This window comes from Oncorhynchus gorbuscha, linkage group LG12 (assembly GCF_021184085.1).
Source record: "Oncorhynchus gorbuscha isolate QuinsamMale2020 ecotype Even-year linkage group LG12, OgorEven_v1.0, whole genome shotgun sequence".
Taxonomy (NCBI): domain Eukaryota; kingdom Metazoa; phylum Chordata; class Actinopteri; order Salmoniformes; family Salmonidae; genus Oncorhynchus; species Oncorhynchus gorbuscha.
This window is the reverse complement of record NC_060184.1, coordinates 29,431,326-29,454,312: the sequence shown is the minus strand read 5'-3', so window position 1 is coordinate 29,454,312 and position 22,987 is coordinate 29,431,326. Positions and strand designations below refer to the sequence as shown.

The 22,987-nt window shown below is 43.6% G+C and overlaps 1 protein-coding gene across 3 annotated transcripts in view; it reads right to left on the bottom strand.

Annotated features, from left to right (window-relative positions):
- LOC123990850 (disheveled-associated activator of morphogenesis 1-like) overlaps positions 1 to 22,987 on the bottom strand; it is a 127,328-nt gene that overhangs the window by 19,598 nt on the left and 84,743 nt on the right. For 2 of the 3 annotated variants that reach the window (XM_046291773.1, XM_046291772.1), the window contains exons 4-17: positions 16,121 to 16,192; positions 14,459 to 14,553; positions 12,762 to 13,095; positions 12,013 to 12,123; positions 11,769 to 11,872; positions 11,594 to 11,660; positions 11,385 to 11,502; positions 10,643 to 10,781; positions 10,171 to 10,229; positions 9,317 to 9,504; positions 8,761 to 9,054; positions 8,069 to 8,176; positions 6,790 to 6,819; positions 5,557 to 5,657 (exon numbers count right to left, since the gene is read on the bottom strand). In XM_046291773.1, coding sequence (XP_046147729.1) covers positions 5,557 to 5,657; positions 6,790 to 6,819; positions 8,069 to 8,176; positions 8,761 to 9,054; positions 9,317 to 9,504; positions 10,171 to 10,229; positions 10,643 to 10,781; positions 11,385 to 11,502; positions 11,594 to 11,660; positions 11,769 to 11,872; positions 12,013 to 12,123; positions 12,762 to 13,095; positions 14,459 to 14,553; positions 16,121 to 16,192 — 1,820 coding nt within the window. The remainder of the gene's footprint in view (positions 1 to 5,556; positions 5,658 to 6,789; positions 6,820 to 8,068; positions 8,177 to 8,760; positions 9,055 to 9,316; positions 9,505 to 10,170; positions 10,230 to 10,642; positions 10,782 to 11,384; positions 11,503 to 11,593; positions 11,661 to 11,768; positions 11,873 to 12,012; positions 12,124 to 12,761; positions 13,096 to 14,458; positions 14,554 to 16,120; positions 16,193 to 22,987) is intronic. The other variant, XM_046291774.1, reaches the window with a different exon arrangement.

The window sequence follows — 22,987 nt, the reverse complement described above, 5'->3', positions numbered from 1 at the left end:
TTGTAAGGCAGGTCCTCACCAGACAACACCGGCAACAATGTCGCCTATGGACATAAACCCACCATCGCTGGACCAGACAGGACTGGCAAAAAGTGCTCTTCACTGATGAGTCGCAGTGTTGTTTAACCAGGGGTGATTGTCGGATTCTCATTTATCGTTGAAGGAATGAGCGTTACACCGAGACCTGTACTCTGGAGCGGGATAGATTTGGAGGTGGAGGATCCGTCATGGTCTGGGGCAGTGTGTCACAGCATCATCGGACTGAGCTTGCTGTCATTGCAGGCAATCTCAACGCTGTGCGTTACAGGGAAGACATCCTCCTCCCTCATGTGGTACCCTTCCCGCAGGCTCATCCTGACATGACCCTCCAGCATGACAATGCCACCAGCCATACTGCTCGTTTTGTGTGCGATTTCCTGCAAGACAGGGATGTTAGTGCTCTGCCATGGCCAGCGAAGAGCCCGGATCTCAATCCCATTGAGCAGGTCTGGGACCTGTTGGATCGGAAGGTGAGGGCTAGGGCCATTCCCCCCAGAAATGTCCGGGAACTTGCAGGTGCCTTGGTGGAAGAGTGGGGTAACATCTCACAGCAAGAACTGGCAAATCTGGTGCAATCCATGAGGAGGAGATCTACTGCAGTACTTAATGCAGCTGGTGGCCACACCAGATATTGACTGTTACTTTTGATTTTGACATCCCCTTTGTTCAGGGACATATTATTCAATTTCTGTTAGTTACATCTCTGTGGAACTTGTTAAGTTTATGTCAGTTGTTGAATCTTATGTTCATTCAAATATTTACACAAAGTATGCTGTAAATAAATGCAGTTGACAGTGAGAGAACATTTCTTTTTTTGCTGAGTTTGTCGACTCTGTAATGCCAAACTCCAAATATCTGTTTATGTAGATCTGTTAAGAGCAAAATGACATTGTATTTTCTAAAAATATAATTTTACTTGTCCTAAATCAAATCAAATGTATGTCACATACTGTCAGTACAAGAAGTAGTGGGTGGAGGAGTCAAGCGCAGAGAGCAGGGTAGTAGATACGTGGATAGTTTATTCCCAAAGCAACATCGTCGGTCAACGCCACACACACGGGCGCTAAAAGACCCAGTCCAAAACAACAGGACGAAACGGTTCAGGAAAAAATAACATCCACAGAAATCACAAACCAAATAACAGAAAACAAGCCTGCACAAAAGCCGGCGGGCCTACCAGGTTTAAATAGCCCAAAACCTAAACAAGAAACAGGTGCAACTAATCAGACAACACTAAATGAAACAGAAAAGGGGATCGGTGGCAGCTAGTAGGCCGACGACGACGACCGCAGAGCGCCGCCCAAACAGGAAGAGGCACCATCTTCGGCGGGATTCGTGAGACATACACATGGTTAGCAGATGTTAATGCGAGTGTAGCGAAATGCTTGTGCTTCTAGTTCTGACAATGCAGTAATAACCAATGAGTAATCTAACCGAAAAATTACAAAACTACTACCTTATACACACAAGTGTAAAGAGAAAGAAAATGTACATAAAGATATGAATGAGTGATGGTACAGAACGGCATAGGCAAGATGGAGTAGATGGTATAGAGTACAGTATATACATATGAGATGAGTAATGTAGGGTATGTAAACAAAGTGGCATAGCTAAAGTGGCTAGTGATACATGTATTACATAAAGATGCAGTAGATGATATAGAGTACAGTATATACATATACATATGAGATGAGTAATGTAGGGTATGTAAACATTATATTAAGTAGCATTGTTTAAAGTGGCTTGTGAAATATTTTTACATCAATTTCCATTATTAAAGTGGCTGTAGTTGAGTCAGTGTGTTGGCAGCAGCCACTCAATGTTAGTGGTGGCTGTTTAACAGTCTGATTGCCTTGAGATAGAAGCTGTTTTTCAGTCTCTCGGTCCCTGCTTTGATGTACCTGTACTGACCTCGCCTTCTGGATAATAGCGGGGTGAACAGGCAGTGGCTCGGGTGGTTGTTGTCCTTGATGATCTTTATGACCTTCCTGTGACATTGGGTGGTGTAGGTGTCCTGGAGGGCAGGTAGTTTGCCCCCGGTGATGCGTTGTGCAGACCTCACTACCCTCTGGAGAGCCTTACAGTTGTGGGCGGAGCAGTTGCCGTACCAGGCGGTGATACAGCCCGACATGATGCTTTCGATTGTGCATCTGTAGAAGTTTGTGAGTGCTTATGGTGACAAGCCGAATTTCTTCAGCCTCCTGAGGTTGGAGTTGCGCTACAGCGCCTTCTTCACGACGCTGTCTGTGTGGGTGGACCAATTCAGTTTGTCTGTGATGTGTACGCCGAGGAACTTAAAACTTCCTACCCTCTCCACCACTGTCCCGTCGCTGTTGATAGGGTGGTGCTCCCTCCGCTGTTTCCTGAATTCCACAATCATCTCCTTTGTTTTGTTGACGTTGAGTGTGAGGTTATTTTCCTGACACCACACTCCCGAGGGCCCTCACCTCCTCCCTGTAGGCAGTCTCGTCGTTGTTGGTAATCAAGCCTACCACTGTTGTGTCGTCCGCAAATTTGATGATTGAGTTGGAGGCGTGCATGGCTACGCAGTCGTGGGTGAACAGGGAGTACAGGAGAGGGCTCAGAACGCACCCTTGTGGGGCCCCAGTGTTGAGGATCAGCGGGGTGGAAATGTTGTTACCTACCCTCACCACCTGGGGGTGGCCCGACAGGAAGTCCAGTACCCAGTTGCACAGGGCGGGGTCGAGACCCAGGTAGTTTGGAGGGTACTATGGTGTTAAATGCTGAGCTGTAGTCGATGAACAGCATTCTCACATAGGTATTCCTCTTGTAAAGATGGGTTAGGGCAGTGTGCATTGTGGTTGCGATTGCGTCGTCTGTGGACCTCTTTGGGTGGTAAGCAAATTGGAGCGGGTCTAGGGTGTCAGGTAGGGTGGAGGTGATATGGTCCTTGACTAGTCTCTCAAAGCACTTCATGATGACGGAAGTGAGTGCTACGGGGCGGTAGTCGTTTAGCTCAGTTACCTTAGCTTTCTTGGGAACAGGGACAATGGTGGCCCTCTTGAAGCATGTGGGAAACACACCAGCCAGCTGATCTGCGCATGGTCTGAGTACGCGGCTGGGGATGCCGACTGGGCCTGCAGCCTTGCGAGGGTTAACACGTTTAAGTGTTTTACTCACGTCGGCTGCAGTGAAGGAGAGTTCGCAGGTTTTTGTAGCGGGCCGTGTCAGTGGCACTGTATTGTCCTCAAAGTGAGCAAAAAAGTTATTTAGTCTGTCTGAGAGCAAGATATCCTGGTCCGCGACGGGGCTGGTTTTCTTTTTGTAATCCGTGATTGACTGTAGACCCTGCCACATACCTCTTGTGTCTGAGTCGTTAAATTGAGACTCTACTTTGTCTCTATACTGACGCTTAGCTTGTTTGATTGCCTTACAGAGGGAATAGCAACACTGTTTTTTTCCGGTCACCTTGCCCTGATTAAAAGCAGTGGGTCGGGCTTTCAGTTTCACGCGAATGCTGCCATCAATCCACGGTTTCTGGTTTGGGAATGTTTTAATCGTTGCTATGGGTACGACATCGTCAATGCACTTTCTAATGAACTCGCTCACCGAATCAGCGTATTCGTCAATGTTGTTGTTGGACGCAATGCGGAACATATCCCAATCCACGTGATCGAAGCAGTCTTGAAGCGTGGAATCAGATTGGTCGGACTAGCGTTGAACAGACCTGAGCGCGGGAGCTTCTTGTTTGAGTTTCTGTCCGTAGGCTGGGAGCAACAAAATGGAGTCGTGGTAAGCTTTTGCTTACTCGACTGCCCATTGATGGGAGCATCTTTGTCTCTGGTGTCTTTAAATGGCATTGACCACAGCTTATTCACAGATCATGTTTGCTCCTCAAAATCTGTGTACCGTCTTCTGAAGGCACCCACTTAGAAGGGAGCGTAGTACTCCATTCAATCTCTTTGGAGTGCATCCACATGGGTGGTCTCTGTTAAAGGCCTTTTGAAGCCCATTAAAAACCATTCAATTAAATTAGTATAGGAGGGGCGGTTGATTTTAGCTAGGATTCTGAATTGCGAGATGGGCCAGACTGTAACGGGAGATAATTTGGTGTGTGTTTGTGCACAGCGTTTACTTAGGAAACCTAATAAACACATTGTAAAATAAAAGCTAGCTATGGAGCAACTTCATATCACACCACATCCTCTGACTGAGAAACCTCAACCTCCTCGCGTTTGGAAAAAAATTAAGTTGTGATCCTACGATCAACTCTACTTCTATTATAAAATCACACCTTTTCAATAAATTGTTAGAAGTGGTCTAAGTTCCCACATAGAGAGTAAATTATTGACCGGAGTTCATGACCAGGAAAACTAAAAACACAACCATCTCTCCTCCTGAGCTAAACCATTACTCTTGCATCACAACTGAATGGTCCTCCTCCACCAAACTCTTAATAAAATCGCCTTAATGTGGGACAAACAGATTTGAACACCCAAAAAGGAAGCATTAGAAGTAGCGGGTTCCATTTTGGCTTGTTTCGTGGTCGTTTTGAGTCAGATTGGTCTTGATTAAATTAAAAGTTCCCCTCTGTGTGAATATGTGTGGCTTACTAATGATACCAGACCACATTCAATTATTGAGAAATCACAGCAGCTCTGCTAATGGAGAGTTGTTTCAGTCAAGTTCTGAGAGCCAGGAATTTGTCTCCAAGTAACGTCTACTGTCAATATATTTTAAAACAATGACATACATATCACCTTGAATGTCTGTCTGCCGCACACATTTGTATTTTTGTGTAGCTTCTGCTCACCCTCCCGCTTCTCTCTTTTACGCACCTTCTTCTGAACCCTCAACCAATTTGACTGACATGATGTAGCCTACGTCTCTGAACTGATTGTTTTTTTTAAACAAAGCGATGAAAAAAAAATATATAATGTTTACATATATTTTGTAGGCTAATTTTATCTGTTGCAATTTAGGATTTTGCAGTAGCACAAGCATGACTCCTTCTACACATTGCATTTATGGCAAAACAATCTGCCAACTAACCACACATTAGTGATGATGTAATCATCAATATGCTGCAATATTGTAGCATGTTTTAAAGGAAAAGTTTTTGTAGAACTTGAAATATTCTCTGTAAAGTGAACATTTATCAAAAGGGGGCTTTGGCTGAGAGTTTCCGTTTCGGGGGGGTGGAGACTTCGCTAGTCTCTTTACGATCTTCTCTCATACATATTCCCTCATACCTAATCGACCATCTGACGCAATTACGCAATAGTTTAGTTCCGGATTCTCAAGACTAGCCTTGTGTAAAGAAAGATAGAATGTTTTGATAAAGTCCCATGATTCACTGGAGCCTGCATTGAAAGAGAAGAATGACGCAAAGAAGAAAGCCTACTCACTGACATCAGGATCAAATCAAAATTAGACAAAAAGTATTTCCCATCAACAGCATATGACATTGCAGTGCTAATATGTTACTCTCATCAGAACAGGAAATGACCTTAATAGCATGGCCCAGTTCCTGACTGCCAGTATTCACACACTCACCGCAACAGGAGGATATTACAGTTCTGGGCTCGGCGGCCATCGATGACCGAGAGCTCCTTGACCTTCTTGGAGCTCAAGGAGTCCGAATCCTCACTCTCTTTCTGTGGAGAGTCGTTCAGAGGAGAGGCATTTCAGAATGGTAGGTATCTTAACTAGGAGCAACAGGGGGAATACACTACACACAGAAAGACAAATGCACAGATACGAGACACAAACTTATGAAGACAGACAAGAAAAACAAGCAAATACATGGAGGAATACAGACACAGGCACCTACGTGTGCGAACACAGTAACAGACACAGGCACCTACGTGTGCGAACACAGTAACAGACACCTACGTGTGCGAACACAGTAACAGGCACCTACGTGTGCGAACACAGTAACAGACACAGGCACCTACGTGTGCGAACACAGTAACAGACACAGGCACCTACGTGTGCGAACACAGTAACAGACACAGACACCTACGTGTGCGAACACAGTAACAGACACAGACACCTACGTGTGCGAACACAGTAACAGACACAGACACCTAACGTAACAGTGCGAACACAGTAACAGACACAGACACCTACGTGGTAACAGACACAGAACACAGTAACAGACACAGACAACACAGTACAGACCTACGTGTGCGAACACAGTAACAGACACAGACGTGTGCGAACACAGTAACAGACACAGACGTGTGCGAACACAGTAACAGACACAGGCACCTACGTGTGCGAACACAGTAACAGACACAGACACCTACGTGTGCGAACACAGTAACAGACACAGACACCTACGTGTGCGAACACAGTAACAGACACAGACACCTACGTGTGCGAACACAGTAACAGACACAGACACCTACGTGTGCGAACACAGTAACAGACACAGACATACACTACATTTAAAAAAGACAAGTTGCATTAAGAGTGAATGGACATTCTCAAGAAGAGGGGTTGGGATTTTTTTTGACATACTTTAAAATAAGAGGGTATTTCCTTCACAGGAAAAAAATAACAGTTTCTAAGCCTAAACTACTGCAATGTACAAAAGGATGTTGTTGATTTATGGAAACCATAAGCTATAATTATTTCTTCATGTGTCTACTGAAGATATATATATTTTCAAGAGGATGAAGATGTCAAGAGGATAAGATAAGGAAAGCAAAATGTTCTAAATGATAGAAGAGGAGGATGAAAAAAGTGCCACACCATTTTGGGTGTGGAAATGAATGAACTCACCTGTTTGCTGTTATTGACCATAAAGAAGTCCTAGAACGCAGGCAAGAAGCAAGGAAGATGTGGGCACTCGTTATAATGATAGCGCAGTTGGGTGAATCCAGGCCAAAACAAACAAACAAATAGAAACAAGCTCATACGGGACATCAGTGATGAGTGAAGTGGGAGTGTGACTGGCCTAGGCAAGCAAAGACTGATGGGCCATAAGAGATGGGTGTCGGATGGGGGTTGGGGAATTGCCAAATGTACGTGTGTTTGCGTGCATGCGTGTGAGCTGATCAGGAGGTGCGGGTGTTAGCGTGAGTCACAGGCAAAACAAATGTGGCAACATTGGAGTCAGTTGAGCATGATACGTTTGTCATAATGTTCATTTAGACCAGGGATGTCATAATGTTAAGGCAAATGTGAGAGCGGCCTCATCTACAACAGATCCTTAACTATGAATTCACTGATGTTATTAGATTTTTTTTTTTAACTACATTCAAATAAAAAAAATTCAAACATGCAAAAAAACTAGCGAAGGGGAGGCCATATTAAATCAGATGTTGGGCCTCATTGCTTGACACCCCTGATTTAAATAGCGCAGAATGAAAACCTAGGCTACATTGTGACTAAATCTCTTGCATTGGTATGATCAAGGTGAACTCAAGCAGATTTGCATTCCATACAGAGGGCCATTGAGTCGTGAGATAAGAGATATTCCCTGTGTTTGTCGCTTATGTGCTAACTAGCTGATGCTTTTAGTAGCCCTGGGTCCAATTTCGTCAGGACAATGTCTGCAAATGTTTGTTAACACAAAAGTCCCTATGTTTCCCCTGACGACAATATGGTGATCTGTTCATCCCACAAACATCAGAGTGTTGTGGTATTAGGTAATACCAAGCTGCAGGCACTAAGGGCCAAACTCAATCTTTACGTGTCTGATGATCTTGAAGATATTTTACATTGATACTCTAGCATCATAAAAAGGTTATGACAGTGTACGCCAAGTAGTCAGTGCTCTTTTGTATTTCTGTTATTCATACATGCAAGGCTTTTATGTTATTTAGTAGTGCCAAATGCCAGTAAACTGCACACTAGCCAAACAATATGGTATTACTCTACATTTGTGAGATGGCAAATAATCAGCATGAGTGAAGTCGTGTTTTTGTATTGGTGATTTATCTCCGACGAGAAGGGAATAAGTAGAAGAGGGGTGGAGGATGGATACATGTTGGTGGCTCTATAAAACTGTTCTCTTCATCAGCAGGACCAGCGTGAACACTTGGCCGTAGTACAGTACCTGTTGCCTCTGGTAGGCCGAGAAGGTCTTCTCAATGTCCTCCAGGTCGAGGATTTTGAAAACCTTCCCGTCATCCACTTCTGTCCATACAGTGCCCTCCAACTTATTCTGGGATGGAGAGTGGGAGAATTCTATTTACATTTTTGGAGGTGGTGCTTTCAGAAGGGTCGGGGTCAATTCCATTTCAATTCAACGAAATAAACTGAAATTCCAAGCAAAGAGGAACATTTCAGTTCACCTCCTGTAATGACTGATTTGAGATGGAATTGACCCCAACCCTGGCTTTCAGTATCCTCATTATGTTCTGTAAGCAATCTCCAGCAGCCATAGTTCAATCACCAAGGCTGGTTCCCCATTCTAAGTGCACTTGAATAACTGGGGGAAAAAAGTAACATTCTCCCTAACGAAACTGAAACTTTCAGGGATCAAAATATTGTCTGCAGGTTTTAAAAACTAACATTTCCCTGTCACTATCAATGATGACAAAGAGGAGGTCAAATTGACTCTGTAGGGAATTACCGGGGTCATGTTCTTTAGGGCACGCAACAGAAACTGTTTTAAAACGTTTTGCAAAGGAACAGAAACGAGTGTTCCTTATTGAACAAGTCTAGGTAGTCTCTCCCTTTTTCAGTCCGTTGACTTCTGTTTGATCTCTTATGAACATGACCCTGTTCAAACCCATGCACTCTCACCTCAGCCAGCTTGGCCCAGTTGAAAGATTTGAGTGGGTTGGACGGCTGGGGGATGTTCTTCTTCTTGAGAGTGGACCCCAGGGGTGCCCCAGGGGGAGGAGGTATCCCTCCCATGGGTGGCCGTCCAAAAGGAGGCGGGGGACCACCTGGAGGTGGGGGTGGTGGAGGGGGCATCATACCACCTGGGGGTGGTGGGGGAGGGAGCATTATGCCTCCTGGGGGAGGGGGTGGGAGAGGCCCACCAGGGGGGCCAGGGATGAAGGGGGGACCGCCTGGGACACTGGCGATCGGTCTCTGGAAATGTTGGGGGAAAATACATAGATAAAGACAATGCACCATCACTTATCTTAATGAATTGTATTTCAATCCTTAGCTTATCGTTCTCTTTCAATTTGATGTCGTAACATTGGTTGCATCAGAGACCCATGTAATTTACTTTAGGCGCCTTCTATAATGTACTGTAAATCTAATAACAGTAAATGAATCTTGATGAAACATACATCTACATGAATCTACATTAAGTGTACAAGTCTGAAGGAGTTGAAGGGTGACGTACAGAGCTGAGGTCGTGGAGCTGGAGAGAGAGGTCAGCCACTTGCTGCTTGACTGCCTTGTGCTCGGTGCTCTCCTTCTCTAGCTTCTCCTTCATCTTGTTGAGTGTCTGCATCATGTCCTCCTTCTCCTGGGTCTTGGCGTCACACTCGCGCTCCTTCTTATCAAACTTCTGCTGGAGCTCGTGGTGCTCTGCCCGATGGGGTTGGAGGTTATGTTGTGAGTATGAACAGGTTCGGTTCAACTCAATTCAATTAGGACATTTGGATATCACCAATTCCTTTCTATGATCATTTTCTAATAATTTCCTGAGTTGACCGTGTTGAAATGTTAAATCACAATCTTTGTTGCGATCAACCCATGGGACCACAGGGTGGCTCAGAAGATGGTTGTCTGCTGTTATTTCTGATAGATCTAACAGGGGCAGGGTAACATATGGGCCAATAGTAGGCAGTGACTGGATCAATGTGCAACTGGTGAGGTAGAGGACTCTTCAAAGACTACAAATCCAATAGTGAGCTACAAGAGATACGAATACACAATAAAAGGTTCAAATCTTGTGTTGGCTGACCAGCAAGCAGCTATATTCATAACCACAGCAGTCCAATTCACCTGATAAGCACAAAGCTTGAACACATTCAGAGCTTCACAACTGTGTAGAACGGTACCATTTAATTGGCATCCTCTGAAAAACCATCCCTGCCAATTTGTATTATTTGTACATACTGAAAGTAGTCAATCCCTTCCATGTGAAGTGTAAATTACATGCTGTCGATTTCTTTGTGGTCTTTTTAAAAACGTGCAATAGAGCCAAAGGGCAGTGTTTCACAAAGAAGCAACTCAAAACATGAAACTGACCTTTTCGCATTTTCTCCGCCTGCTCTTTCCACTGCTTGACCTCATTTTCATTGACCAGCCTGTAAGCAGAGACACACAAACAAAGTTACTGGAGGGTCCTCAATGAGAGCATTCTATGACTAATGCATTGACTTATGTGAAAGACAACATGCAAACAATCAATCCTGTGGAAATGGAGCCGAGCTCATTGCTATTATGGGAATTAAAATAAAGTTTTCATACTGAAGCAGTGCAGACTAACAGATTATAAATACATTTTATAAGAAGCCTCCAAGGGACTGAGGTTGCCTACAGTATTGAAGTATTGATTGGAGGGTCAGCTTGGAAATTATTTCATTTGACAGTTCAATTATGAATTTTCATGTCTTTCCTAGGCCTATATCATCCCAGCTCATCCCAGTCAGTTGCGCTCGAGCAGGGCGTGCTCCCTCTCTCCCTCGTCATCTTAAGGGGTTACATAGCGAGCACTCACATCCGCACCACGTTCTTAACATTGAAGTTCTCAAGTGGCGTGACGTCGGGGTCGTGGCCTTTGTCGTTCTGCAGGACCATCTGCTGGACGATGCGGTCCAGCAGCAGCCAATACTGCACCGTGTTCCCACTCCTTTTATCTGGGGGGGGGGGGGGGGGGGGGACAGTGAGATCATCAAATACAGCCGTTACAGAGATGTCGTCGAGTAGAAGAGGCCTCTCTGCACAAGTAGATATTTAACTAAGGACAGAAAGAGGTTACCACAATTGATTTATACATAGTGTGGCTAGAGGGCAAGATGCCATCTTGGTTTGCTGACAAATCGTCATACAGATAAAAATTAATTCAAAGTGCACAGACACATGCACACCCACACACCTGCACCCCCACACGCGTGCACCCGCACACGCACAGCTAGCAGGAAGAAGACAGCAGGTCAGCTCTACTGGAATCATGAGGTTGGCTGGCACCTTAATTGGGGAGGACGGGCTCGTGGTAATGGCCGGAGCAGAACACGTGGAATGGTAGAAAATACAGCAAACATATGATTTCCATGTGTTTGATGCCATTTCATTCGCTCCATTCCAGCCATTATTATGAGGCATCCTCCCCCTCAGCAGCCTCCACTGACAGGAATAGGGAAACACAATATTCTGGGCAACTATCAAAGTCACAGCGCTAAATTCTTACTGACCGGGGTCAACATTAGCAGCAGGTCAGGAATGCGGCAGGGAGCACTTACGAGGCATGAGGAGACAGTGGTGCAGGACGGAGATAAAGTGAGGGTATGCGTCAGTGTGGTTCATCTTCTTCCGGATGAGGTCAAATACCTGGGAAGCACTTTTAGTGTCTATGTGCACCTGGGAACAGAGAACATGTTGACAAGTCACAGTCCTTATCATGCACAACCGACGATGGAATTCAGGAAGGAAACAAGAGGTTTTTACTTACCGACTCAAAACGTCGCGACATAGTTAACTCGTCCTCATTGCGCAGCATTTCAAAGTAATCTAAATGCCTGGGGGAGATGAAGTAAATATGAACAGGGGCATGTATAGTCAGAGATCAAGAGAAAAAAGGGACTCGTGTCACAATTCAGGTTAACGGGAACTGGGCTCCAACTCACCGGTCTAACGTGGAGTTGTCATGGGAGCGAAGTTTATCAATGACTGGCTGAATTCCGAGCATCAGGAACTCGTAACGGAGGTGGATGCGGAACTCTAAACTGGCCTGGGAACATAACAAGATGGAGGACCAAAAGTAGGTGTTAAATCAGATTGAGGTGCAGCACAAGTTCGATTGAAGAGAAAATCTAATTGAAGTATGGTGCAAGTGTGGAGTTAGGAGACAAGGTTGACGGCTAATTGTACCTCTCCGGCACCTTGGCTGAGGACAGCATTGATAAAGGACATGATGGCTGTCTTCAGGTTGACCTCATCCCGGTACCGACCCGTACTCCGGTCCAGATCGTTCAGCAGGGTCTGGGTGGTGAAGGAGAGGAGATGACCACAGATATGGCTCGTATTGTACAGACAATTTATATTGCAGACACAAAGTTGCACAAACCATTGGAGCCAAACCACTTTAGCCAATGTAAAGCGTTTACTGTTGCAAATGGCCAGCCAATCGTGTTATTTGAATAAAGGGCGGATGTTTAAAGGAAATATTACATTATTCAAGCACTGAAATGAATACCTATAATTGGGTGTCAACTATACACTGAGTGTTCAAAACATTAGGAACACCTTCCTAATATAGAGTCGCACCCCCTTTTGCCCTCAGAAAAGCCTCAATTCACCAGGGCCTGGACTCTACAAGGTGTCTAAAGTGTTCTGCAGGGATGCTGGCCCACGTTGACTCCAATGTATCCCACAGTAGTGTCAAGTTGGTTGGTTGTTGTTTGGGTGGAGGACCATTCTTGATACACTAGGGAAACTGTTGAGTGTGAAAAACCCAGCAGCGTTGCAGTTCTTGACACAAACTGGTGCGCCTGGCACCTACTACCATACCCCGTTCAAAGTGTTACAATATTAAATGGTACTGAATGTTTATCCAATACAACTAAGGGGATCGGTTGCTAACGGGGACTAAAATATTAATTAACCCTCCCCTTGCCCACCTGGAAGCGCGTCCTCTCACAGGCGAAGCGCTGGTAGTGCAGCATGGCCTCCAGGATCTTCCGATGCCCGCCAGGCACAAGGCACACAGCGCCCATGATCTCCAGCACCGCCACCTTGGTCTTGACGTTCTCGGTGGCCAAACTCTGGGCGATGATGTTGATGCTTTCAGAGTGCGAGAGCACGTGGGCGCGCCCCTGGGAGTTGTTCATTAGGGCCTTGATGCAGCCGATGAGCGAGGTGTGGATTTGCGACTCGGTCGTCTCATAGTCCATGGTCTTCAGGAAGTTGAGGATACAGGTCAGGCCATCTAGGTCAATGAACCTAGTCACAAACCTGAGGAAGGTCAAGTGGAAATGGGGATATCAATTTAAAAAACTAAGTTAAAAGTGCAAGTGCCAGTTGCCAGTTGGAGGAAATTGGCTACTCTATGGGATCTCATGTAGTAATTGTCATTACTTCCACTTGAAATAGGGTATAAAGACTACAATCCTAAGCACTGGAAATACCCAACATAGTAATTAGGTCTAACATGCTGAGAAAATGGTCAACCTCTGTGAGTGTGTTATCAAAGTTGTTAAAAAACAAAGACCTGAAGAAATAAAAGGCCAGTAAGTGACCAAGTGCCACCATAACCCCTGGGGGTGAAATTCTGACACCTGATCTTCAGGTCGCACAGGGTCATTAAACGGTGCAACACACACTAATGTGAAAGAGACAAAAAAAAAACATGCTACACACAATACAGCCAGAGGGACACCATATGTTCAATCAGCAGATCAATCTGGGTCGTGTTCATTAGGCACCAAACGAAAGAAACAGACAAACAGGGAGGGGTCTACCTGGACTTGGCCAATAAGAAACACTCATCTTCATTTTCCATTTCAATACATTTTACGTTGCAATGAACGCTACCCAGGTTACTGCCCCACAGCAGTACGTATGATTAACGACATAATAGGTGATTTGAATGAAAGATTAGGTGTTCTGGAAAGGACTGCCTGAAGCGTTAGAATAATAAAGCCTACTTTTATTAAGAGCAGTTACATAACTGCTCCACATAGCATTGGTACTGTAACTAGCGCAGCAGAGGGACCATATCATTTATGACATGTGTGACAATATCCAAGAGTAGTGTTCCAGCCTAGCCATCTACAGTACAGTGATGAATTACTGGGCCGTTGTTGTTCATTCTGGTCTGCATATACACTTCTATAGGTCTGTAACTCCAATGGCAATTACTCCCTGTAGGGCCCTATTATTTCAGTTGTTGTAATTCAAAGCGCTGGTGTGCTATGAGTATATTCTATGAGAGTACAAAAAAAATGAAGGAAGAGTGCATGGAAATAGAGAGAAGGGTGTGTGTATGTGTGTGTGTGTGTGTGTGTGTGTGTGTGTGTGTGTGTGTGTGTGTGTGTGTGTGTGTGTGTGTGTGTGTGTGTGTGTGTGTGTGTGTGTGTGTGTGTGTGTGTGTGTGTGTGTGTGTGTGTGTGTGTGTGTGTGTGTGTGTGTGTGTGTGTCTGTGAGCGTTTGTATATGAAATTCATTTCAGAAAACAATCCTGTTCCCTCCTGTGTTTATTGGTAGCTACAGGTCATTTTTGAAGAGGATGTGTGTATATAAGTCTATTTAAATGAGTTTCTTTAGCGAGTGTATGCACCGTACAGTGAAGTGTATGGAAGTTTGAGAGCCAGGGCACCTCATGGGTTGCGTCCGCAAAGCAGTCTTCAGGCTCTCTATCGTTTTGTTCCTCTCCTCCTCATCTTCCTTCTCCAGGGCAAGGAGTGTCTTCCTCTGTGCAACATAAATATAGCGTCACCAAAGCTGTTAGAACATGTCAAATGCCGTGAATTGGTTAGACTGCTCCTTGAGCCAGGTGCTGTATTTTCAAGCCACATTAACTGTGAATAGTGCCAATAGGAAACAGAGACAACAGAGCAAATGCATCCCGTGATATTTGCATGATACAGATTATCTGTAGTGCTTGACGTATGAGATCCTGTGAGAGCAACATTCCTGTTTACGCCTGATTCAATTCATACATAAATACAACAAAAAAACATTAAGTAAAACGTGAAGTAACAGGTCTTTCGTTATTTGGTTACATAAAAAAAGTAGGAAAGTTGTACTGAACTGATGAAGGTATTTGTACTGTAAGTCATTTTCAAAATCAATGTGTATAATTTCTGTATTTATTTACTGGAAATCTTATAGACTGTGGCTTTAAAAGATACAATTTCTGACTGGAAAGTAATGTTTCGCTTTACGCTTTTTGCACATGTGCAGCTAAAAACCTACGCTGCTTATCAAGCGTATGGAACAGCTGGGGAACAAGCACCTGAAAGGGACTCCATGTTTGGATCCGATAACAAGCATCCCAGCATGTGCCAGCAATTTCTGTGTTCAGTGGCTTTTATTATAAATGAAGTGTAGTGGAGAACGTGTCATTCAGATAAAGGAGAAAAGTCTCGAATCTGTGCCAGGTTTTTGCTCGGCTGTTTGAATACAAAAGGAACAGTTCTAGATAGTTGAGTCGGCTGGATGTGTCTAGGCCTGAGGCATGTCTGTGCTAGGTATTGCATGTCTTTCTTTGGAACTTACCCAGAACCTCTTGCACCTGCCAAAACTGCAATAGTATTACCAAAAACATATCAACATAGCACGTGCCAGGAGTTAAAATGCTGACAATTGCGGTTACATTTGAATCTAACATGAATGCAGAATTAATCTGATTTAGGATTGATCTGAGGAGCTACAGATTACCGATGTAATTATAACTGTTTGCATTTGTTTGTTACATTGTTTTGAGGTTAGAGTACAGTACAATCCCTTTTATTGAGAATTTAGGAATCATTTAAGTTACTTCACATGCTTTTTATTACCCGATCAGGTTTCAATCAAGGATAATCTCAAATCAGTGCAAAAGTTGATATAGACACAGTGATCCTCCATCCTGCTCTTGGAGAGCCGCAGTAATGCACATTTTATGGGGAACACACACCAGAACCATGGACGGCCGAGTGCAACCGAGTGGTCCCTAGAACACGCCGCAGCGACAGCAAATAGGACGGCCACCCGTAGCTTTTAGCCATTCATCGTCGCAGTGTATTCAACTGCTTTAGTCCCAGCTCAGTAGAATCAGGTGTGATGCCACTAAGCTGGGACATAAACCTGCATACTGCATATCAGGTTTTAGGATTACTGATATCAAGCATGATATTGACAGTCAAGTCTCTTCCAGATCTGTTTAAGGAGTGTGAAAGTGAAATTCAGTACCACAGAAGATTCTACACTCACTTTGGAAGTGTCAATGATAGAGATGGATAAGTAAAGTAAAGAATGACAAGGAGTCATTACTTACGGCAGCCATGGAATTGAGCTGGTCAATGTAATACTCTGGCCAGCTGGTTGCACCTTTGTTCTCCTCTTGTTCCTAAAAAGAGGAGAAGAGAGTATGTGTTTGGTCAGTTAGTGTCTTCCACTAGGGCTGCGTCCAAATTCTCCACCCTTTTCCAGAAGGGTGCACTTGTACAATCTCAAATGATTGGTGTCAGCATCGGCTGGACTGAGTTTCCACCATTGTTAAGTCCATGCAAGAGACCGGGAGCACAGAGGAGTTGAGAATAAAACACAGTAATGGAAGCATATTGTTTTAAATCATCATGACCCCAATAAATCACGTGGCCTACTTAAGCTGAGAATATACTCAACAATAACATGGTAGGTAGAATGATGAAAGTAACGTAAAGCATGAAATGAGTGAGAATTTTAGAGTTGGAATAAAATGCTCATAACACAATGTGGGAATTATATATTCTGACTGAGAACCATGGGAATAACACATTTCACATGCCATTGCAGCCATCACGACAGGTACTTCCTCTTGAAAGCAGAAACACATTTAGCATTTCAACAACAGATTTGTCAACCACATTCAGGGCCCTGAGAGTAAATTACCTAATTTACACACAATTCACACGGACCGAAACAGGCATGTGTGCACAGAAACAAAAACACGCAACATAAACATAAAAAATATGAGCGCAAACACACTCACACAACTTGACACAAGAAACAGAGTAGATCTAGTTTAGTGGATATATGAATAGTCCAAACAGGAACAGAGCAGAGACTCAAAAGTAGGACAGTGCAGATAAGGGGGCCTAGTTTATCATCAACTCGTCTCTGAGAACTGCGGCCCAGAACACAGAGGAAGAAAACCAACCTTTCTGGCCATAGATTCTGCCTGGCAACATACGAAAGCACAAGCTTGATTAAAACCTTGGGAGATTAGTGAAAGAATGTTCAAGTTGTGCATCGGGGACATTGCTCGAATTTGGCAGGCTACATCTGCCTTGCAGGACTGAAGTCCATTAATTACAGTGAGCTTCAAAAGTATTGGGCCAGTGACAATTGTGTTGTTGTTTGGGCTCTGTACTCCAGCACTTTGGATTTGAAATGATACAATGACTGAGGTGAAAGTGCAGATTGTCAGCCTTAAATGAAAGGTTCACCCATTTTGAATGCTATGTTTTTATGCATCTCTGAGTGATGTTCTATCGATTCTCTGGGTCTTTTCAAGTTTTCATGTGTATCCGAGTTATTGGCGTTCGGACAGTGAAATCCGTCCTGTATTACGTAGCACCGTGCTAAATCGCTCTTACTACACTGGTAGTTCATAGGAATATGGCTTTTAGATCACAAAAACGTCGATCACATATGTCAGATTTCAATACTGGCCAATGTCATAACTCTGGAGGATGTCTTCTCTCAAATGAGCCACTGATGATATTTTTGTGATATTCCTACCTCGAGAAATGTGTAATGTAATGAAAGGTCTAGCACATTATTCCTATTTGTTTGCCTCTTTAGTCCAGGGTGCATTGTATGGTGCATTTGTCTGAGATATCATAGAAAAGAGATCCAATGAACAAAGGAATGTAAATCGCCCCACTAAGCAGACTATCGACCAATTGGACCAGGTTGTCGCTAGGCTAATAGTTACGCAATCCCTTCTCAAAGTCAATGTAAACCCAGCAAAAAAATAAAATGTCCACTCACTTTCAACTGCATTTTTGTTCAGCAAACATAACATGTGTAAATATTTGTATGAACCTATCAAGATTCAACAACTGAGACATAAACTGAACAAGTTCCACAGACATGTGACTAACAGAAATGGAATGTGTCCCTGAACAAAGGGAGGGGTCAAAATCAAAAGCAACAGTCAGTATCTGGTGTGGCCACCAGCTGCATTAAGTACTGCAGTGCATCTCCTCTTCATGGACTGCACCAAACTTGCCCGTTCTTGCTGTGAGACGTTACCCCACTCTTCCCCCAAGGCACCTGCAAGTTCCCAGACATTTCTGGGGGAATGGCCCTAGCCCTCACCCTCCGATCCAACAGGTCCCAGACCTGCTCAATGGGATTGAGACCCGGGCTCTTCGCTGGCCATGGCAGAACACTGACATTCATGTCTTGCAGGAAATCAAGCACAGAATGAGCAGTATGGCTGGTGGCATGCTGGAGGGTCATGTCAGGATGAGTATGCAGGAAGGGTACCACATGAGGAGGATGTCTTCCCTGTAACCCACAGCGTTGAGATTGCCTGCAATGACAACAGGCTCAGTCCGATGATGCTGTGACACACCGCCTCAGACCATGAAGGACCCTCCACCTCCAAATTGATCCCGCTCCAGAGTACAGAACTCTGTGTAATGCTCATTCCTTCTACAATAAATGAGAATCCGATCATCACCCCTGGTGAGACTAAACCGCGACTTGCCAGTGAAGAGCATTTTTTGCCAGTCCTGTCTGGTCCAGCGACGCTGGGTTTGTGCTCATAGGCGACGTTGTTGCCGGTGATGTCTGGTGAGGACCTGCCTTACAACAGGCCTACAAGCCCTCAGACCAGCCTCTCTCAGCCTATTGCAGACAGTCTGAGCACTGATGGAGGGATTGTGCGTTCCTGGTGTAACTCAGGCAATTTTTGTTGCCATGCTGTACCTGTCCCGCAGGTGTGATGTTTGGATGTACCGATCCTGTGCAGGTGTTGTTACAAGTGGTCTGCCACTGTGAGGATGATCAGCTGTCCGTCCTGTATCCCTGTAATGCTTTCTTAGGGGTCTCAGAGTACGGACATTGCAATTTATTGCCCTGGCCACATCTGCGGTCCTCATGCCTCCTTGCAGCATGCCTAAGGCACATTCATGCAGATGAGCTGGGACCCTGGGCATCTTTCTTTTGGTGTTTATCAGAGTCAGTAGAAAGGCTTCTTTAGTTTTCATAACTGTGACCTTAATTGCCTACCGTCTGTAAGCTGTCGGTGTCTTAACGACCATTCCACAGGTTCATGTTCATTAATTGTTTATGGTTCATTGAACAAGCATGGGAAACAGTGTTTAAACCCTTTACAATGAAGATCTTGTGAAGTTATTTGGATTTTTACGAATTATCTTTAAAAGACAGGGCCATTGAAAAAGTGACGTTTCTTTTTTTGCTGAGTTTGTGTCGAGAAATGTGCCTATTTTCCTTGATAGTACGTAATGTCACGATTCCAAAACTATACAATGCTACAGATAGCAAGTTAGTTAACTCCCATTTCAGAAGACTCCCATTCACGTCTTGTCCAAGAATCGACCAGAATGCACCACGCAGCCCATTAACGTTGGCAACGTTTCCCATCTCCTCAAAAGCATATCTGCCTTTGCGAATGTTAGACTCTACTCTGTGAGGCACATCGATATGCATGTTGGAGAGATTGTTCACTATTAAATTTATAGTGTAGTTTGTTTAGACGATTTTACAGCTAACTAGCTTTGTTATTATTGTTTGTAGCCACGTTTGCTAGCTAGCTAGCTAGCCAGCCCATTGTGGCTTTTGCAGTCGACTTGAGGTGCATCAAGTTTCAACTACGATTTTCCATGTTGCTACCAACCTTATAACATCAAAATTATATATTTCTTCACAAAAATAGTAAATTAAAGGAATTAGTGACTTCTCTGTGGATTTGTCCTTTAATTGTATGGTATTTGCTATTCATATTGTGTGAACCGTATAGAAATTACATCACTTTTTGTACATAGCACCCCATTTTAGGGAACCAAAAGTATTGGGACAAATTCACTTATATGTGTATTAGAGTAGTCAAAAGTTTAGTATTTATTCACATATTCCTAGCATGCGATGATTACATCATGCTTGGGACTCTACAGACAGCCAATGCATTCAACAAGTTTGATGATGCATGATGTAATCATTGCGTGCTAGTAACAAGCTCGATGTAATCGTTGCATACTAGGAATATGGAAACAAATACATAACTTTTGACTACACAAGTGAATTTGTCCCAATACTTTTGGTCCCCTAAAATGGGGGGACTATGTACAAAAAAGTGATGTAATTTCTAAACTATGTACAAAAAGTGCTTTAAGTTCACCTGAAAATACCTTCAAATTAATAGTATCATTTGAAATCCAAAGTGCTGGAGTACAGAGACAAAATGACAACAGTAACTGTCCCAATGCTTTTGGAGCCCACTGTAATTAATGGACAACAGCCCTGCAAGGCAGATGTTGTCTTCCAAATTCGAGCAATGTCCCCAATGCAAAACTTGAGCATTCATTCACAATTCTCCCAAGGTTTTCATCAAGCTTGTGCTTTCGTATGTAGCCAGGAACAATCTATGGACATAAAGTTTTGGTTTTCTCCCTCTGTGTTCTGGGCCACAGTTCGCAGAGATGAGTTGAAGATAAACTAGGCCCACTTATCTGCATTGTCCTACTTTGAGTCTCTGCTCTATTTCAGTTTTGGGACTACAAGTAGGCAGACCAAATGGCGTACCATCTACAGTCACCTCCAAAATGATTGGCACCCTTGATAGAGATGAGCCAAAATGACTGTATACAATAAATTATACTAATACTGAGCTCAAAACATTTGGAAAAATATTTTATACAAACACAATTGCTCAGAGATTCAGAAATCAAAAACTGGGATTATATTTTTAAAAATTCAATTAAATAAAAACATTTTTTTTTTAAACTAACCAACCTCAAAAATGGCCAACATTGTTGTTTCCTCCATACTTAATGTGAAACATATTGCATTAGTCGAGACAGATTTGATCTTGTGCAGTTCATTGTTAACCTTGAGTGAGATCTGCTTTTTACAATTATTTTATTGGAAATCTGGTTAAAAACTGCTGTCTCTATCCGGCACCTCCAGCACTGACCTTAAAATGGGTGGCCAGCAGCCCTCTTCAAGGTCATGTTGACCAGTATGAGCTTACAAACATTTACATACACTATATATACAAAAGGAAGTGGACACCCAAGCTTACCTAATGGGACCACCGAGTGCTGAAGTGTGTAGCAACTAACAATAGTCTGTCGTCGGTTGCAACACTAACTACTGAGTTCCAAACTGCCTCCGGAAGCAACGCCAGCGCAATAACTGTTCGTCGGGAGCTTCCAAACCATAAAGTGCCAACTGTAAAGTTTGGTGGAGGAGGAATAATGGTCTGAAACTGCTTTTCATGGTTCAGGCTAGGCCTCTTAGTTCCAGTGAAGGGAAATATTAACGCTACAGCATACAATGACATTCTAGATGATTCTGTGCTTCCAACTTTATGGCAACAGTTTGGGGAAAGCCCTTCCTGTTTAGCATGTCAATGCCCCCGAGCACAAAGCGAGGTCCATACAGAAATGGTTTGTCAAGATCAGTGTGGAAGAACTTGACTGGCCTGCAAAGCCCTGACCTCAACCCCATCAAACACCTATGGAATGAATTGGAACGCTGACTGCGAGGCAGGCCTAATTGCACAACATCAGTGCCTGACCTCACCAATGCTCATGGCTGAATGGAAGCAAGTCCACGCATCAATGTTCCAACATCAAGTGCAAAGCCTTCCCAGAATAGTGGAGGCATTTATAGCAGCAAAGGGGGGGACCAACTCCATATTTATGCCCATGATTTTGGAATGAGATGTTCAACGAGCAGGTGTCCACATACTCTTGTTCATGTAGTGTATATGCCAGAGTGTTTGTCTCATATAGCGTAGTTCAGCTAGTCATAGCTAGCCTAGCTTTGCACAGTGACTTTACCCAATCTGAGACCTGAAATGAGGGTCCCCCCCAAACCTTGGCAGCTGGTGGTTTTCTGGCATTGGCAGTTGACTACAGAGAGCTGGTGGGACCATCGTAACATTTATTTATTTGACCTTTATTTAAATCAGGGATATTCCATTGCGACCAAGGTCTCTTTTCGAGAGAGCCCTGCTTCATAATGCAGAAAACACAACGTAAATAATAAGGAAAAATAGAAATTATACTTTTTTTTTAAACACTAGTGCAACCAATCGTAAGGTATTCTGAAATTTGTTCAAGTATGTGGTTCATAAGAACTTAAGGCTGTTCTACCTAAATATTTGTCGACTAGGAATTTCAAGAGTTAGCCATTCCTGTGAATGAGTAATGTATTTCTGTAAATTAGGAGTGATGAGGTAACACAGTATGGTAGTTTTATCGGTCACCCATAATAAAGCGTAGAGCGCTATGATAAACAGCATCCAATGGTTTTTAACAACAGGAAGCAGTCATTTTGATTGCTCATTAATTTAAATAATTTATTACTCATTGTATTACTTATTTTTTAAGTCATGCCTCACTCCATCCTTGACCTTTCCTAAATAAGTCTATATAACACACGGTTGTTGTTAGAATCTTAATATCACCAACAAAATGAAAGTTCTACCCAGTTCTAGGAGGGCATGTGATATTTTTTTTAATGGTTTTCCCCCATTGCCCCTCCTTCCCCCGACAGTAAGGCCTGCTCCACACCTTCTCGCTGTGCCCAGTTGATATTCACATTGATAATTGCCTCGAAGCTGAACCTAAACCAAAACTAAATTTCACACATAATAACAAATAAATGAAGTAAAGTATGATGGGGAGAAAGGGGGAGAATGCGTGAGTTGATGAGCGAGAGGAAGCGAATGATGCATAATTGAGTAATCACCAATTGTGAATGAAGAACAAGGTGGCCCATTTTATTGTACTGATCTATTCTAATTGCAATCTCAAAATGGAATGTACCCTACATCAGTCAATCGAATCCAAGCAGTCTTATCAGTCTACTCTGCCCTACTTGGAGTACAGTGAGATAGTGAGCAATTTACAATGGCAAGAATACCAAGAAGAATGGATGCACATGCCGCATTAGCGCTGCT